General features: G+C 39.9%; 1 protein-coding gene across 10 annotated transcripts in view; it reads left to right on the top strand.

The window, feature by feature from the left end:
* The window catches only part of plch2a (phospholipase C, eta 2a), a 122,728-nt gene that overhangs the window by 76,192 nt on the left and 26,668 nt on the right, over positions 1 to 19,868 (top strand). For all 10 annotated transcript variants that reach the window (XM_044037429.1, XM_044037428.1, XM_044037427.1 and 7 more), the window contains 5 exons: positions 8,714 to 8,860; positions 12,779 to 13,022; positions 13,254 to 13,383; positions 17,479 to 17,649; positions 19,164 to 19,257. In XM_044037429.1, coding sequence (XP_043893364.1) covers positions 8,714 to 8,860; positions 12,779 to 13,022; positions 13,254 to 13,383; positions 17,479 to 17,649; positions 19,164 to 19,257 — 786 coding nt within the window. The remainder of the gene's footprint in view (positions 1 to 8,713; positions 8,861 to 12,778; positions 13,023 to 13,253; positions 13,384 to 17,478; positions 17,650 to 19,163; positions 19,258 to 19,868) is intronic.

The raw sequence follows: 19,868 nt of genomic DNA, 5'->3' as shown, positions 1-19,868 counted from the left end.
CAACTTTAGATAGAAGCTGGGAGGACGGTGAATTTAGCAGACTGGACGTGTGTTGAAGGTTAGATCATTGATTCACTGGGACAATGCAAGTAAATGATGACTTCTGAAATTCGATTGCAGTCTTGATAATGAATCATTTAATTGACTTTTGGTTTCTTCAGAATTAATTGATCTTTTATTGATACTTGTCAAGGAAGCAATGAAGGCTTGAATCTGCAGCTGTGTGTTTTACATTTTAGTCAAGCAATTTAGGTTCTGCCTGATCTGAGAACGCGTTATTTCCCACCAGTTCCCTCTGTTTTTATTCTCAACCAATTCAACACTGTACATCCCAGAGGAAATTCACATATTCTGTCTCTAAAATTAGCTTTGAGTTTAGTCTTAGAGTACATCTTTACTTTTGACTGAGTCATATAGCAGACATTCTACTTGATCCTTTTGTCAGTTGCCAGCAGATAGATGTACTGTATACTTGTCATGATGGTTAGAAGGACTGGGCCAGTACAGACTTTAAATAGTCTGATGGTCCACTGACCTACTGAATCAGTAAAACTGTTGATGTGTTTGCGAGGGAGAGCCAGCAAAGAGAATATCCTTTAATGCTCTGCACACAGCTCTGCTATGTACTGAAATAAACCCATTTGAAATAGCAAATGTGATGATTAGTGTTAATATTGTGGTGAGCTGCCACAGAGAAAATCAATGTAAGGGAAACAAAGAAAGATATTCTTCTGTCATTATGAAAAGAATGTAATGGAAGCAGCCTAACAATTATTGGCAATCGCTGTTTATTGTTTTTCTCATGAGCATCTTGGGATGTTTAGATAGTAGTGTTCTCATCCCACACTTCTCTAAGACACTCTGTGTGTTTAACCTTTACCCGTGACCTTGTCACATTTGATCAGATTTGCCTCTTGAACGTTCTCAGAATGACCATCTGCCTCATAGATTCACCTGTGTGTGTGTGTGTGTGTGTGTGCGCACAACATATGGCCGCCAGACAATCCCCCCTGGGCTTAACCTGCTGCCCTGACAGTGGACGTTAGCAAATGGTTCCGACTTGGCCCACGTTGCAAATGTGGCATCAGGACAGCAGCCAATCAGGTCACTGTGCCATGTCTCTGAGGTGACACCCACTGATCTTACCTGGCCTCAGCCTTTACGTTTGTGTTTTAGTGGACATTTGCTCCCTAGCTCGTAACCCAGTTGCCCACTTCCTGCTTTAACCTCGTTAGCCAACCTGTGGACGTGTTGATGTAGGTCATCCCATTACATGGCAACCATGTCACTCCATGAAAAAGCCTGAGTCCAGGCCCACTGTGTGGAGTAAAAATGAAGTTTTGCTACATGGACACGCTGAAGATTATCCACCCAGATAATGTAGTATCTAGTGATAGATTTTACAAAAACAATGTCACAACCACGATTTAAAACATTGTTTCCCAAAATCTTCATTCATCTTTATTCTATGTGACCTAGACATGTTTAAAATTAGACAAAATAAATGCATTTATTTGTCACCTCATGGGCTAACTTTAGCTGCAGTATAGTCTTAAACTGTGTGCGTGTGTTTCATTAATAAAACAGGGGTCTGTTCATGTCCGACCTTTTATTAGTGTTTTTAATCTGATGATATGGTTTCTCTCACATGAAATTTTGCTCAACGATGCAACTAATAGTGTTGGCACAATGTTGTACATAAACCACATCAGTTTTTCACATGTACAGTTTCATTAGTGTTACAGTAAATCCCCATGAATAACATTTCAGCTATGGAGTAGAATTAATCCCTGAGATGTCATGGATGCTCTACAGTCTGTGCAAGGAGCAAAAACTGTTGGTGAGCGTTTACACAGAAACATGTTCTTGTTTAGTTGTTGTCACCTAGATAATGCACCCCGTGTGCTCTCATAAATCAATTGCGCAGATAGGATCTCGGCTTATGTTGAGCCTTTCTGAACATCCAGTGTTCCTCCAAAATGCGACTTCTCCCCGTCAACACACTTTAAATCTGATGTAACCATGGCAACAGCCCCAGACCCCGACTAGTAGAGAGTCTGCTGCCTCTCTGTGCATCATAATGCTCTTCTTTTGCCTCTTGTCTCTAGAAGGTGTTGTACATGTGTACACTGCTGTTGGGTCTTTGATCTCTGCTTGTATTTTTACCTGTTCAATTCAGCAACGGTTACTCCCCCTGTCTTTGTCCTGGTGTCGTTTGCATCGATTCAACTGCTTAGATTCCGTAGAGCATCTTTCGAAAAGGCATTGTCTCTTTTCACTTGATTTTAGGTTCCCTCCCTTGCATGTTGCCCAAGTTTGCATTTAAAAACTCAATTAGCAGGGAAGGTAATTGAAACTTTAATTTTGTGGTCTTGTCAAGCTCATGAAAAGTGATTTGTTTGTTTTTGCTCGTAGTTGCACTGTCCGTTACCTGACGTGTATTGGCGCTGTGCTTCATCTTGCCTTCACTTTAAATTATTCCATTAACTACACAAGCACTTTTGTTGAGGTTCGCCCTCTGCTAATCTAAAACTTAAGTGCTGGTTAATGAAGACCAAACTAAATGCAACGTTATCGCAACGATGCATTTAGTTTTCAATTAACCTGTATCAATACAGTTTAATTGATTAAACCTTTAATGGCAATTAAGCAACTAATGGTTAATCGTTAACATCCCTAGGAAAGAGAAATATTTGACTTCCCGTGGGGTTTCCTAATCAGTCGGCTACATCACATGAGCAAACACATTCTTGTCTTTGTCGACTGACGGGGGAGTGTACGCAGAGCGTGGCCTCCTTCTTTGCCTCTTCAGCCTTGAGCTTAATGTGTTTAACACACTTACAAATGAGAAAGTGTTCCATTCCTCTGCTCTGCTGAAATCTAAAATGCATGCAGAATGACAAAGAGGGACGACAGCTTACTAATTGTAGACAATCACAGTCACTTACTTTTCAAATATCAGTAACACAAGCACATGTTAGTTTGAGGGTGAGGCTCTCTGTCTCGGTAGTCAGTTGTGGATGTGGAGAGCAATAGCAGCAGATGTAAATATTGACCAGGTGACTGTGATGGTTGTGAGTGCACTGCAGTTCATCTTTGACAGGAGGAGGAGGATGAGCCACTTAGATTGCTGTCAGGAGATAGTTTTACAGCTGTGTGCCATCCTGAACCGAGAGGCCTGCTGAGGTCTGCACGGTCCCATTCCTACCCAACTTTGACAGCAGCTCATTTCATGGATTACTGCCCCCTCTTTGGCTGAAGGAGAGCAGATGCTTGGATCTGTTACAGCCAGTGGCATCAGGCTCTGAAATCAGCCAGCAGCGACAGAAATAACCAGTCACTTGTAATCAATAAATGACTGCTCTGCAGCCACGTTGCAGTTGTGCCACCGAGTCCGAGCTGTGAAGTCATCAAGGGTCAATTGGTTTTGGATAATCATGTTCGTTTGTTCTCCGAGTTAATTGAAAATAGCGGTGAGAGCCTGGTTTTTTCCACTCTTCAAGACTTTGCATCTGATCAATGCTGGTTATAGCTGAGCTGTAAATTACAGGATAGCACACGATGTACATACATGACCCTATAACAGTTTATTGCCATTGTAACCACACATCAGGTTATTATTTTCTCGTCACGGCTGCCCACCATTATCCCGCTGTCGACTTCTTCTGCAGCTACTTAACTTCCATTCACATCACCCACATTCCTGTAATAAGTGCCACCAGGAAGAGACACAAGGGAGACCAAGATATCAGCAGCACAGTTACAGTTTAACATTAAAACTCCTAGGTATTAGAAGTTGAAGATCAGACTGCAGATTATTCCAGAATTGAATATTCCATAATTGTACGCAGTCTAATTTATTTTTTGTATATATATTTTGTTATATAAGCCCAGAGAATAGAGCATTTAATTTTCTGTCATCGTTTGTCTATTATCAGAATATCAATTCATGTTGTAATGGGTAAAAAACAAAGCTGTAGTTTTGTGACAGTGACGATTGTTTTCATAATCGATTAATCATTTGGTCCATAAAATATCATAAAACCTTAAAAAATGTTGATCGGTGTTGGTCAAACCAGGAAATGATGATGTTCTCAAATGTCTTGTTTTGTCCACAAACCAAAATGATTCACTTTTAATGGTTTCTTTATTATCCAGAGCAAAGAAATTAAGAAAATATTCAGAAGAAGCTTAAACAATCGGAAATCTTGTTTTAAACATGAAAAAAAGCTTCAAACCGATTAATCGATTATCAAGAATAGGTGTCGATTAATTTAGTAATCGATTAATAATTGATTAATCGTTTCAGCTCTAATGTGCACATAAAGGAACAATACATCTCAGATGGCGTAGCATGTTTGTTCTAAATGATGGCATCTTTTATTTTTTCATTTATCTCCTATATAAGCAAGAGCCCAACTGACTAACATGCTTTACCGTGACAGAAGCACACACACGGTCGGTACTTCCTCAATGACAACAACACACATTATCCTGAGCATCTGTTAAAACAGTATATAGTGATGAATGTTTTTCCTCTGCCAACCATTTGCCCCTCTCTTTTTCTCTCCTTTCGCTTGAGCACAGTGTGTTTAGCAGGCACTGTACTGCAGTTAGGCTGATGCATTAAGACCTTGTGACAACTTAGGATTTCAGTGTGTAGTGAAACTTCTTTAAAGTGTGAGCAGGAAAAAGCGCAGCCATGGAGAGACGAATGGTTTTTGACACTTGAATTGTTGATAGCACGCACTTTCTATTTGTCATGGGAATTGGTATGTAATGTCTCTACACTTCATCTTCACAGGTGCAGTTTTGTCACATGCAATTTGATGTCAGTTTATATCCGACCTGTCTGTTCACAGTGTGATCCTGTGCTGGCTGCAAAAGGATAATTGTATTCTCTGTGTGTGTTTTTGTGCTGGATGAGGTAGCAGGAGAGTCAAAGGCCACATCTGTTCTACCGCTTTACCAGACAGCACTGTTCATTGGTTCAGCCATGCTGCGTTGGCTGCTTATTCACTGCATTTACTACATGTAACAAGCCTGTAAGCTCAGTGTCTGCACTATTTGTCATCACAGTACCTCTGCTTTTTTATGGCCACTATTCAAACACATTTCAGCGCCATAAATGTGAATATGCTGTGGTTTTGGATTATGGGGGAAAAAAAAAAAATCACAATTATTTGGGTCTAAATAGAAGTTGTGACGACTCATTGACTTAAACTCGAAACAAAAACAATTTATTGCGCGTTAAAAAGTGGCTTTTGCCTTTTGAATTTACCTTAAAATAACTATAAATCATTGTATATATCTTTACACACACTTAACCCAGTGATTCTACATGCATTATTTTCAGAATAGAAGCCCGTCTTGTAATGATCGTTTTGTTTCAATGATTTTGTTTTTGTAATCTTTTATTGTCATAATCGTTTATTGAAACACAATATTTGATTAATTGCACATATCTTTGGTTTGTGCATGAAAATATTGTCATTGTAAGATTTGGGAAACAATGATTTCACATTACCTGACTTCTCTGTCATTCGTGGTGGAAAATAATCAACAGATTAATCAATAACAAAAGTAATTGTTTGTGGAATCCACCAAATCATGATGTCCCATTCACATCATCTGACTGCCAGACCATTTCAATTCAAACGTTTGCTTAATTTTCATGTCCACATTAGTGTGTGGTCTTCAGTGAATTCCATAATAGAAATGATAATCTCTCAGACAGAATCATGTAACGTACACTTACCTACCTACTGTATCTAGTGTCATTGCCTGCGTCCTGGTACCCATCAGCAAGTGAACTTTGTGTGTGTCTTAAACACTGTTTATCTTCTTTCTTTGTAAAGCACATTGAATTCTGAAAGTTCATTGAAAGTTTTGCCTCGCATTGTAAAGCCTTCACTATTCACCACATTTGAACAATGCTTGCTTTCACCAACGATGCAGAGAACAAATGTTATTGTGTTTTTGTGGTGTTGTATAATGTTGGCCTAACATTACACTGGTAGCAGTGGGGTTTTTTTTTAGAGTTGTGCACTTTGCTGATATGGGTGGGAATTCAGTAGCAGAGGTTAGAAGAACAGGAGTGAACTGCATTAACAATGCCCTGGAGGTGCAGTGTTTACACTGGGACCACAGCCACATTGAATAAATGCCCACGTAGAGCAATCCATCACCGCTGCTTTACATCGCTTACTTTGAGGTTTTGGTTGTGCTGTATGTTGCGGTCGGGTCAAAAAGGACAAAATGTGACTCAGGTTATAACTCCCCTCTCTTTTTTTTTGCTTGTTATAAATCGGTCTTGCTGAGTTACCACATACTACTCTACTAACACATACTTGGACTGTCAGTTTTGCAGAAAATAAGTTTGAATGAATAATACATGACCTGCTTCTTCTTTGAAGACATTTAGATATTTTGCCCCACCCCACGCACAAACATGATGATCAGATTTTACTTCAAATCATAACAAACATTCAAGGCACTTCACATAACGAGGCAGCAATAATAACAATCCTATGATATTATAGAAATGAGAGAGGAGAAGCCCAGCTGTTCACACACTCAGCAAGTGCTTGGCATCAGTGGAGAGAAAATAACTTCCTTTTATTTATATATGCATTTTTGTTTTTGGAAAGTGCCTTTGAGTAACTTTTCAAAGTGCTATGAATAAAATGTTCTTTTTGTATTATTTATCACTACTCTTACTATCAGACACACAGGGTTGAACACTTGTTCCCGAATGTGAACCTTTTTCCAGCACAAGTTGTGTGATTCTCGTCACTGCCACCTGGTTTTTCCATCACCGCCCATTTTGTATTCATTTCTCCTCAGCACATCCTTTCTCTTATGTTCTGTGCCTAGAGATGGGATTTATGGCTCTTTGAAGGGAGCCAGATGTTGAGGAGCCGTTCAAAAGACTGGTTCACTATTTTGGATCTTTGCATAAAATGGGGGTGGGGTGGCTCAGTGGTTAAAACCGGTACCCTGTGTGCGAAAGACATCATGGTCGCAAGTTCGACTCCACCCCTGGCTGATTGTACTCAATTCCATTGTAAGTCGCTTTGGATAAAAGCGTCTGCTAAATGACATGTAATAATGTAATGTAAAAAATTAGTGTAAATAAAGGTCTTTTGACTTGTTAATCATGCAACACCTTTTTATTTGTGACACAGCAGGCTACAATGAACTTCCATGCAATAAACTATACTAAACTAAAAATAAATTAATATAGAAAAACTTGCAATTCCTTATTTTGCATCATTTTGATGTCTTTGTGGCCTGTGGTGGCACACAGCTGTTTGTAAAAGACTGCATTTAAAGCTAAAATAATGATTAACATATAGGGTTTAGAATGTGTACACATAGTGACATCCTCTGTTTGTAGACCTTCAGTTCAGGTGAAGAACACGGAGGAGGTATTCTTCTTCCAGGACAGATGGATGCCCTATAGGTTCCCACAGTTAGACCATAGACCACGAGTGTGTGCACCGGCTATAGCGGCCGCACCCCCACAGTCTCAAAGCAGGGAAGGAAGCTGCATTTTACATGATTCAAAACCAAATTTTTAAACACTTTGTGACTTTTTTTCACTAAAATCTGGTAATGTGGTTACTAACACATTTTTCCTGTGGGGGTGACAAAGTCATCAGTGATATTTTTATCACTTTACAGGGACTTTAAATGCAGCACGATCACTCACACAGCAGGCATGTCGAATGTCATTGTGATCCACTGAACTGGCAACCCTATTTAGAAACGTGTGCATGCTGACGTTCTAATTTCCTGCGTGCTGAGGATGTGACAGGCAGCTGATAATTGATAGTATGGCCACATGGGGTGCAGCAGCATGATCCTCGGGGTTTGTCCCTGTTCCTACCAGACCTGACCTGACTGATTGGCAGCACACCATTAGGTTTGTGTGGAGGAAATATTTGATTCTCTGTCAGTATATTGCAATACTTTGCAATGTCACTGTTCAGGACAGCAAGAATAATAAATGGCAAAAAAAGATCATTTTAACAACCTCACAAAAAATCTATCGCTTCACGCATGCAAGCTGTTAATGTTTTTCACATGCATATTTTAAATGCCATGTCATTGTCAGCACACATTCTAATTGGTTATATATGGGCTGTGGGATTGTAGATACATATTATTTGCATCATCTATTGATAATTATCTCCATGTTTGGACAGAAATCTGTTAAAAATGATCATCTTGTTATGTTTTGGAAATCTGAACTTGTTTTCACCCCCAATAGATTAATCAATTTTCACTTGTAGCAGCCTTAACACATTACTCAGTGGAATTCAGGACAATTTGCATCGACTGCAACTGGTTAGAAAAAACAAATCACTCAAAAACATCAGTCTAATCTGTGCAAATGCCTGTAGTCTCTGGGTGCCCTTTATCACTAAATCGCCACAGTATAATCTCATCTAAACAGGAGCTCCTGGTTTTGTTGATTTTCCTTGTTGTGCTGTCATAGTTTACAGTGTAGAGTATTTTATTAAAGGGGAATTTGCTCCTCGCTGTCGTCCTCCTCCATCTCACCGTTCTTCTCCTTGAGACAAAGAAAGGCAAAGCCCTGTCGGCAGTGACAGGCATATCCACCGTGTTTGGTCCACTGGTTTCCTTCTTGACAACGTTCCCCGTCTTTAATTTTTCCTCTCTCTGTTCTTTTTTTTTCTGCCTCCAGTGGAGAAATGTATGAGCTCCATGCAGATGGGAACCCAGATGGTGAAGCTACGCGGTGGCTCCAAGGGACTGGTGAGGTTCTTCTTTCTGGACGAACACAAGTCCTGCATTCGTTGGAGACCCTCGCGCAAGAATGAGAAGGCCAAGAGTGAGTGTCCATTTTCTTCCTCATAGTCTCAAGAGAACAGAAATTCAAATCTGTTTGCTTCTGTGGTTCAAAATTCAGACTCATGAAAAGCCTCCATATCATACTTTGTCATGTGACAGGTAAGGGCTCACTGAATGTTCTGGGCACCCGACAAGCATATTTCACCCTGAATCTCCATATGTCATTCGTCCAAAAGGCTCACCTTGTCAGAAAGACAACAGCTGCATCTGTTTTTATAGTTTATTTCAACATTTCAGATTTTCAGATTTCAGACAAATATTTCATTGTTTGATGCAATTTAAATGGAAAAGGAATATAAATAGTATAACTCACAATAATAATTCACAAAATGATCCTGCTATGCTGTAGTTTTACTTCAAAAGCACAATAAAAGAAGTTTAATAAATGTTGTAATGTTTGAGGTCAAACAGAATCTTTAAATGTCGTATAAAATGTTTTTGTTCAGTTTGAGTCCACAATCAATTGGTTTCTTCAATTTCCACTTAGGAGCAAACAATCAATCTTTAATTATCTCACATTTATTACAGCAATCATCAATATGGTGTGATTGAATAGTTTCATTATGATAACCTTTTTGGTCCATCACCAAAATAATAGCCTCTTAAATTATTAAATGGTAGAGTGTTGATGGAAAGAAGACCAGATGAGTATTTTTGACATCAGTGTGCGTTTATTCCTTATTTACACTGTCTGAACCTGCAGAAACACTATTGTAACATTAGAAGTAAAAAACATTTAGAATATCCTGTATTTTTGTTCATATTATTGACAGGATACAACAACAGGAGACTGTTTTGCCACCGTCATTCCCTCGTGACCGTCTCTGAGTCGTCCCTGTTTATCTGATAAGTGTTTTTTTTTTACTTTAGAAGGATTTCATTCTTGCCTCCAAACATCCCCTCAGGGCTGAGGTGTTTTGTTATTGAGACAGGGACATTTACTTTCTTCGCACACCAGCTCCACCAGGCAAACAGAACTGTTTCCCGCAGTGTTTTAGAATAAAAGGATGCTAAGCTACTTATTAGCAGCAGCTCCCAGGATGACTGGTTGTCTCATGGGGGAGCTTAGGGGCTCAGTTTCCTGTTCCTCTCCCTCGCTGCTGTAGCCCTGGATTTAATAAGCTCCTTAAATCAACTTAATTATTCATCAGATTTAATCTGCCCAAACTGTCTGACACACACACACACACATGCAGTCAAGTGAAAGTGATACACACTTATCCAGCTGTTCAGAATATTCATCCATCACTTCATTCATCTTCTGTCACTTTTTCCGGGGTTGGGTTGTGGTGGCAGTTGTTTAAAAGTTTTTAATACTGCACTCAATGTAAACAAGCAGCCACTTAAGAAAAGGCTCACTAAATAAAGTCTATGCCAGACTTATCTTTCCATTAAACATCCTGTTTCTACAGGATAATAAAGCTCACCGAGCAGCGCTCAACAATCCATTGAGGAAAATCAGTGATTGTACATCATGGTCCACAGGAGTTGATGATCCATTACTGTTATTAACTTCAAATGTGCTGTTCTGTGACTTTGGTGTTTGAAATCCATCTATTATCTACTGCTTTATCCTCCACTGGAGGGACGCGGGTGTTTGAAATTCTTTGTTCTTTATTTACCTTAAGTAGCAGAAGCCTCCTGTCCACAGACAGATTCAGGTTTTATTCTGTGTACCTGTTACACAGCAACAAACTGTGACTCTTGAAATAGATTAATGTTGTTTCTCATCTAAACAGATGTATTTTATATACTGTATGTCCTCCATATATTCTTTCATTTAGTATATCAAATTTAACAGTGTGTTTTAAAAGTATATTGAATTGTATTGTTGAAACTGAATCAGATCATTTAGTTTTACAAGGCCTGGTAGAAACTAGGCCAGTAAGAGTAACTAGAGTAGAACAATTACTCGATTAATTGATTAATTGTTTTTTTCGATTAATTTTTCATGATTTAAACTAGATTTCTGATTGTTTCAGCCTCTTAAATGTTTTCTTTGTTTCTTTGCTCCATATAACAAAGCATTCATTAAAAGCGAATCATTTTGCTTTGTGGACAAAACAAGACATTTGACATCGTCATTATTTCCAGGTTTGACAAACACTGATCAAGATTTTTTAACGTTTCTGACATTTTATGGACCAAACGATTATTTGATTAATTGAGAACATAATCGTTAGTTGCAGCCCAATCCACAAGCTTCCACTGTAAGCACTCTTGCCTTTGCAACAAGAAGACCCGGATTCGAGCCCCAGTCGGAACAAGGGCCTTTCTGCATGTAGTTTGCATGTCCCTGTGTGTGTGGGGGGTTTTCTCCCGGTTTTCCAGCTTTCTCCCACAGCCCAAAAACATGCAATATGGGCTTTAGGTAAATTGGTCACTCTAAATTGACCATAGGTGTGAGTGGTTGTTTGTTCCTATATGCGGCCCTGCCATGGACTGGTGAATTGTCCAGCTTATGACCCCGCCTATCGCCCTATGTCAGCTGAGATTGGCACAATGACCCTCATGTGAGATTGGCACATGAGCGGTAGAAGATGGATGGATGGAAGTTTCCACTGTATGTCAGGTCCATTGGAGGTTTGAACTTCCTGCATAACATCTTTCGCTCTTGATTGCTCATATTGTTTGTGATTATGAGTGAACACACGGTGTCAGAGGGGTCAGCAGTGTCCTTGATGAAAAGATGAAATATTCTGTCAGGACTTACCTACGGTGGGTTACCAGCCTTGAGCTCTACTGCTACAGCAGCAGCTCATCAAATATTCCAAACCGTTGTAGTTAGGCTTATGTGGCAGATACCTGGTGTACACTCCTGAATGATTTATAGAAGTGCAATCAGGGAAAATGTGGTATCTCGAGCTGTGGGATTTGTAAGAGATCACTGGCGGTCACGTGGGAACACACACACACACACAACACAGCACCGGCACGTCAACTCTCATGTCAGATGCATCTTTGACATCCAGGAGTGTATAGACACACTACATATAAATTCCACACTACCACCCTTATGAGCCTATCGCCCTATGTCAGCTGAGATTGGCACAATGGTCACATGAGCCCACTGTAAGGTCCATTGTTTGAACTATGCTAAATTGTTTGTGACTGTTCAGCAGTTGATCTGTCATGGTAGCCTTGAACTATTGTAGTTAGATGTGGCTACCTGGTGTACAAGAGAAGTGCAATCAGACTCGCTCTGAGCAATGTCTTGTGAGGGAGTGTGTGGTCATCTGGTCCATGTTGTATGACTAAAAGAGAACGACGCAGACTCAATGTCAATGAAGTTGTAATGATCTGCAAACTAGCACACAAGTCGAAGAAGAAGATGAAGCAGCAGCAGCAGCAGAACAACTCGCTATCACAGTGCTGTCATGGAGGAAAACTAATGAATGTCTCAAGGCAGTGTCTTCCAGTAAAATGTGATTACCATCTCATAAATGTTGTATCTTCATAAACAGAGCTCTCTGGGCACTGCTCATTGAGTCAAGTATTTTTAATCCTCTGTATCGCGAAGCCCGAAATCAGATGCAAAAAAAAAATCCTCATTAAATGATCCACAACCATTTATTCAATCTTACATAACAGTTTCTCAAAACCACAGGAATACCGAAGAGTGCAGAAAGACTAAGGTTTGTTTGTCTTCTCACTCAACTGGTATCAGAGTTATTAATAAAAAAAAACTGTATATTAATATTTAAAGATACTCCCAAATGTCACCAAGTACAAAAGTATAAGCAGCAAAATGCATTTGTTTATGTGATAGATTAGGTGCTCGTGTCAGGTAGTTGTATTATTAGGTTATTGTGTAGCACTGGAGTATTATCTAAGAAATTAAACTGATGGTAGTGTATTATATCTGCTGTATTGATTGATTTCCCGTTTGCTCCAATAGTCTCCATCGACTCCATCCGTGAGGTGTGTGAGGGGAAACAGTCTGAGATCTTCCAGCGCTACTCTGAAGGCAGCTTTGACCCCAACTGCTGTTTCAGCCTCTACTATGGAGAGCATGTGGAGTCTCTGGACCTGGTGTCTGGCACTGGAGAGGAGGCACGGACCTGGATCACCGGCCTCAAGTATCTCATGGCGGGCATCAGTGATGAGGACAGCCTGGCCAAGAGACAGCGCACCCGTGACCAATATCCTTCACGTGCACTTTTACTGCAGGCACCATACATACTCATTTATCTCTTATTTTGTAGGTGCAACTGCATTATTCCATAAAAATATAAAAGCATTATCAGCAGTAGACTTCTGAGAGTTTAATTTCTTTTTTCAAACCACCAAGAGCAGCACCAGCAGCAGGAACGAGATCGATTAAATGTCCAGAATCTTCACACTTGACTTTCCTTAACCCGCTGTGTCATCACATGGCTGAAGCAGACCTTCACGGAGGCTGATAAGAACGGTGACGGCAGCTTAAGCATCAGCGAGGTCCTGCAGCTCCTGCACAAACTCAACGTCAACCTGCCCCGACAGAAAGTCAAGCAGATGTTTAAGGTACTGGAAAAAAAAAATATATATAATGTTGTCAATCACTGACTGGCCTGCCTTATGTGCCACTGATTATGATCAAGTTCAGTGTTTTCTAATCAGTGATTCAGATACAGTGTAGCCAGAATCACTGAAGTTGTGTTCAACTGTATATTTGAGTCCATGAGATGATATCCACCAGATTAGCTGGAGCCGGTTGTACATGCTGATACAGATTCCAGTTTCTAGAACTCAACAGAACTTAACTAAGCATGACTTTTACCTCACAGTGGTGAAGACCATCTTCAAGTATACAACTCCTCACATGATTAAGAAATGATGGATTGTAATAACCTGGCTTAAACTTGTCCAGATTATGGTCAATAGACAGTGCAATCCATCTCATTAACACAGTAAACGGGGTTATCATGGCTCTTGAGACTGCAGTATTTACTTCCTGGCAGATGTAAATGAGCAGTAAAGACTGTCTGATTGCAATTGCTGCCTATGTTGGCTAACTAACACACACACACACACACACACCAACACACGGACTGTCACAGTAGAGGGGTGAACACGCTGGTGAGTTAAGTGTGTTGCCGTAGCTTTACTCCTGTTTGCTGTCACTAAGTCCAGTGGCATGTTGATGCTCACCCATATGGTGCTGCTGGGTCACAGATGGCCTCTGGTGTAATGCAGGATAAATATACTAGGGAGCGTGTGTGTGTGTGTGTGCTAGTTTCTTAGCTTAACCTACTTCAAGTGAAGTGGAAAAACCTTCAGACTTGACTGCTCTCATAGTTTGAAGACATGAACTGCTGAGACGTTTTTACTGTCGGCATCAGACAAAGCATTTTAACACAATTAGCACTTAATTAAAACGTCAACATTTAATTTTAGACTGTTAGTTTTTTACCTGGTCAACATGATTAACCGACTGATTTTTCTAAGGTGACTAATTAACTAATTAAATTATACAATTACAGTACAATAAGCAAGAAAATTGTTCTTTTCTACTAATTATGAATACAATAATTTACATTTGTCTACTGTGCCAAAGCTGCTTTTCATTAAAACATCATTAAAAACAGACTTTTTTCATTTTCATGATCAGGAAGACACTAAACAGCAGCTCATGGACTGAATAATCCTGTGGAAATTGTAAAAACTAGATCTTACCTGGCATGCTGTAGATGATAAATCAGCGACAATTGGTTTAGTAACGAGTGATCTCCTTAGATGCTGTAAAAAGAGAAACAAAAAGATAATGAGCAATAATTAGCAATGAGCAAAACAAAGGATTATATACAAAAAGGAAAAGTACACCTGAAGAGAAAAAATAAGAAGCGTTAAGATGGAGTTGTTTATCAATCCCAAAGGGAAATTGCAGTGTCACAGCAGCCAAGTCACATAAATCACAAACTAATGAGATAGGAAGCAAGGTAATTGACTGTGTGCATTTTCTATTATTTTCATTTTCATTTTTTTAAAACAAACAAAAAACACTGAGCGGAGATTAAAAGTAAGATCCTAACCTTTGAATCTTAAATGCTATTCAAACACGGACCGTGGTGATGATTGCTCTTTCTACTTTTAAATTAATGTTCAAGCCAAACAGGAGGCAGATTTACTCTGTGTTTTGAATAGAATTCTAGTAATTGGAAGGCAGCAAAAATGGACAGGCGAACTGAAGTTTATTTATCCCGCAAGTCAAGTTCTCCCAGTATCTCTGAAGAAATCCAGAATCCAGAAGAACGGTGGAAAGTTTTGTCTTCTCAACAATGTGTGACAGAACATAAACATATTTTAAACCACTCAAAGGAAATATCCCAGCTCGCAGTGCCCAGTGTGTTCTGTGCTTATTGATGTAAATTTGCTCTTTCTCCTCCAAATCCATGTCTGCATTTTCCACATTAAACAAGCTTGGCTCCTCTTTTAATGTGCCAGTATGTGACCCTCGGAACTCGTTAGCGTGCAGCACCGCACTTCGAGGGGTAAATGCTGTCTCTCTGTCCACCCAGTGTGACGTTAAACTTAGTAAAGACATTGGGCTCACGTCGGAGGTCCAAATGTCCGTGGTAAAGCTGATTGCATCCACGTCTTTCAGCATACACGAAATATGTTCCCTAACTGTCTCGTATAATTTGGGTAGCGCAGTTTCGGAGATATATTTACGACCTGGCAAACAGTACCTTGGCTCCAAATGCTCCATTAAGCGGCGAAATCCCACATTTTCGACGACAGACAGGGGTTGGTCATCCAGGACAATAAACTCCAAAATGTAAAAGATAAGCAAAGAATGTTGAAAGAATGTATATTTATTCTGCAGAAAAAAACAGATAATCACGTGTAGAACACAAATCTTTATTCATTCAATCGCTGCCTTTTTTAATTGAAAACTGAAAGAGTATTTTCAGATAGACACAGCTGTTCAGATAGACACAAGAAAAAAACTCATTTCTGAGGAACTGGTGAGGTTTAGGGCTAATATTTGAAATGTGGTTATGTTAACGCTCTTACGACCATCAAGATAATGAGGCTGTCTAGATTGATATTGATTTTATGTCTGTTTATTGTCAAAAAATCTTCAATGAGTGGGTGCTTCTGCACAGGACAGATCTGGACATATCGCCAGTCCATAGTTTTTAAATTTTCTAGATACCCCAACCCCATGTGTTTCATAATAGTTTCAGTTTATGATTTGGATTAATATTAGTTCTGATGATTTAATCACATTTAGAAATGTTAGGTAAGGTCCTGATTATTATTTATTATTCGCATTTGCACTATATTTGTTGTACTCAAACATTGGTCTTTCATTTGAAATGTCACGATTTGTGTCTTATGGGATAGAAGAAATGAGCGCCTGTTGCTTTAAGGGGATCTTTAAGGAAGTTCATTAAAGGTGTGGGATGGCTCGAGGAGGTTTTCTGACGGTGTTCAGATGTGATAAGAGTCGATCAGTGCATGTATGTACACCTATCCTTTTGTGATTTCTATCATCTAAATCTAAAAACATGAGCTATTGTGGAGGACACACTTTTTTGGGAACATGCATCAGCCATGAACTCCGTACTCAGATGGGTTTTATTGGAAATCCTGCACTTGCCCTAATGAGTAATGAGTCTGTATGCATCTGTGACGGTCACTCGTGTGTCACTTGGTCACAACTTAAGTGGCGACCAAGTACGCAAAACCAACTGCTGAGTCTAACTCGTCTGAGTCAATAATAATCAACTTTACTGTCACTCAGCCAGAGATGGTGCTGGTAGTGACAGCTGGGAGGCTGAATATGTAAAAAGTGTTGATGATTCTTTTTGAATTGGAGTTGTATGAGGTGAACTGCTTATTTTCTCGCAACAGATTCCATTGACAATTTTTCACAGGACACAGGAGTTGGTCTTCTGCTGCCTAGATAGTAAATGTGAACAAAGCCTTCAAACAAAAATGAAAAGTTACTAATGGAAGCAGCAGTCGACAACAACAAGAGCTCATATGTAAATATGTGGTTTGAACAAATGTACAATGGCAGCGTGTGACCTTTATTTATATTGTCTTCATTAAAATGAAATTATTTGAACAGACACCATGTGCAGTCAAACGCTTGTATAGTCATGCTCACCTGCTGTGAAAGGAGTAATTTTAGATGTAGGTGTTAATGTGACGCTGATCTAAACCCAGCGTGGACTGAAGCGCTCCGAAGCCAAGCCCCAACCAGCACAGACGTCATTGCCCCACAGGGCACGAGCAGACTCGAGTGCTGCTTGGCACACGGAGCCGGTCACAGACGGCCTCAGTAAACCGAGGCAAGGATTACATGGTTCGTGGTGTCACCTACCACAGTGCTCCCGTTAACCTTGTCGTGTGGCAGCCATGTTGCTCTGTTATATAGATTCACTCATAGTCTTTCCAGGTTATTAGAACATCAACCGAACTATAGATTGATTAATTCTCCTTTTTTTAAATGAAATCTCTGTGGTTTTAAAACGTCTAGATTTATTTTTAGGCTCCACTTTTCGATGGCTGCGATTCACAACTGAGACTTTGTTTTGTCTGAATAATGCATTCTTGTTCTCGTTCAGAACATCTCTTAAAAGTATTTTTGTTGTACCCGGTGTGCAGGAGGCTGACACGGATGACAACCAGGGCACTCTGGACTTCGAGGAGTTCTGCTCCTTCTACAAGATGATGTCGACCCGCAGGGACCTGTACCTCCTCATGCTCACCTACAGCAATCACAAAGATCACCTCAACACGGATGACCTGGCCCGTTTTATGGAGACTGAGCAGAAGGTACACGCTGCGTCTTCTAAGGACTACAGCCAAAGGTTACCTCATTCATTTTAGGCTCCTACAGCACTGGAGCAGAAACATAGGTTGACCATATTACACATGATGCAATTCAACTACCAACAGTTTTGTGTTCACGTCACAGTCAAGGAAGGCTCAGGACTGTCCAAGTTTGCGAGGGCCTGCTCTTAGCCATTTGAAGCATGTCATGGCCACTTTTTTAAAGTCAAGATTTCTGCAGACTTTGCCAGAGGGAATTACCCACGGTTCAAAGCATTTTGGAACAAACCAATTGGCAACCTATGAAAGAAAAAAATGGCATAGAAGCAGCAACCAACCCTGTCATGACAAGAAACAGGTTTGCATATTTCTCGCTCAGTGGTCATAAACTGGGCTTCTTCTGATAAAGTGAGGGCCCTACAGGGATATTTGCACCAGCTCCATAATACCTGAGAAGCAGTTTTTAAAAGTCTTTAGATGAAAAAAGAAACTTTAGAACAGTGGCTTAGCTCTTAGCTCTGTTTCATCTATATTTTACTCCTAAACTTTGGACATTTTTGTGTTTTAAGAGCTATATCTCGCTTTTTATTCCTGCAACTGAAAGCTGAGACTTTAATGTAGTATGCATTATTTTATTTAAAATGGAATGTGCTGCAGATCAGAGCCTGAAGAACTACATTTACATGTTACTTTCCATAGACCTACAGTCTGCACTGCATAATTGCAGGTACAAATAAAGCAGGAAAGGGACTTACTTTAGTGTCATTTCTATGTTTTTGAAGTTCCAGTGTTCTGTGACATCAGATCACAAGAAACGTAGAACTCCTGTCTGTCACACCAGATAATGATGGTGGCTTCCGTAAACCAGAAAATATGTAAACACACTCACAACTCATCCATTCTCCCACTCTCTCTCCGCCTTTTCCTCTGTCTTGTCTGTTGGTTTATGCATCTGGTTCATGAGGTTGGAGCCATTCTTTAATTCTTCTGGTCAATGTGGAGTGCATTGGGCCTGCTGTCGAAACATGGCAACGCAAGATGGAGGAGTGCATATAAAAGGCTCATTCAAAATGATTTTTATTTTAAAGCAATCATCCTCTGGACTAATGTTTAGTTTGAAATTAGAGGTGAGAGTATAAGTGTGCCAGTGTCAGCTCTCACAGCAGCATGTGAGCTCTGCTGCTGCTCAGCCAGCTCATAGCCAGTGACAACACTGATGGACTCACCACTGCAAAGAGAGTAAACTCTTCACACAGGACTGTCATGCTCAAGTGTACCCAATTTAACACAGTGTTTGGCACTCGCCTTGCTTAGTGCTTTACAAGTGGAGACTAAAATGGATGAAACCTCTTTGACAGCATACCTCACTGGGTCAACTTGGCCAAAGCCCCATTTTCCTCACATGGGTTCAACTGTCTACTCACCTTCTTATGACTACTCCTGATGCTCCTGAGTTCTCCACAAATAATATTTGTACACACATAATATGAGCATTTCACAATTTGTGTGTTTTTTAGATGACCAAGGTGACTAAAGAGCACTGTCTGGAGATTATCAACAAATTTGAGCCGTGCTCTGAGAACCAGAAGGAAGAAGTTTTGGGAATCGATGGTGAGTTCAGTTTGATTTTGGTTCTTCATCTTTTAAGTAAGTCAGTATTGTTAGTCTCCTGTGGTGATTTGAAATGTTTTTTTATTTTCTGTATAAATACCAGACAGTGTTCGTAATGTGCTGCTCTAAAGACGGCCCTATTATTTGAAAGGATGTGTGTGTGTTTGAGTCACCAAGCCCTGATTCTCTGTGTATCTGTTTGAGTGAGTCGGCCTTGACTGGACAGACGACTTCTCCTTTGAATAGTCAGATTTAAAATAAATAAATCATTCAGATGGCAGATGATTTATGTCCAGAGAGGGTCACAGGAGTGAAGGGTGGTGCAGTGGCAGATTATATTTTATGATGACTGTAAAATATAGGTACAGTTGATTGTTTTTGGTTTAAGTACAATGTGTTTTTGTTCTGCATGTCTGTACAGTATAGACACTGTATAAATGAAATGAAGCGGGGTTCACAGTCTTGACATTTAACACTCGTACAGCTTTCTCTCTGCTTTCTTTGTTCCGAGAGAGACTTTATTTAAAAAGCCTTAAACCAACAGATTGAGAGAGGAACTTTCTGCTTGTTTTGTTGAAGGTTTTTACCGTTCACCTTTGACAGAACATATC

Source organism: Solea senegalensis, linkage group LG11, assembly GCF_019176455.1.
Source record: "Solea senegalensis isolate Sse05_10M linkage group LG11, IFAPA_SoseM_1, whole genome shotgun sequence".
In the NCBI taxonomy this organism is placed as follows: domain Eukaryota; kingdom Metazoa; phylum Chordata; class Actinopteri; order Pleuronectiformes; family Soleidae; genus Solea; species Solea senegalensis.
This window is presented reverse-complemented; position numbering and strand designations above follow the sequence as displayed.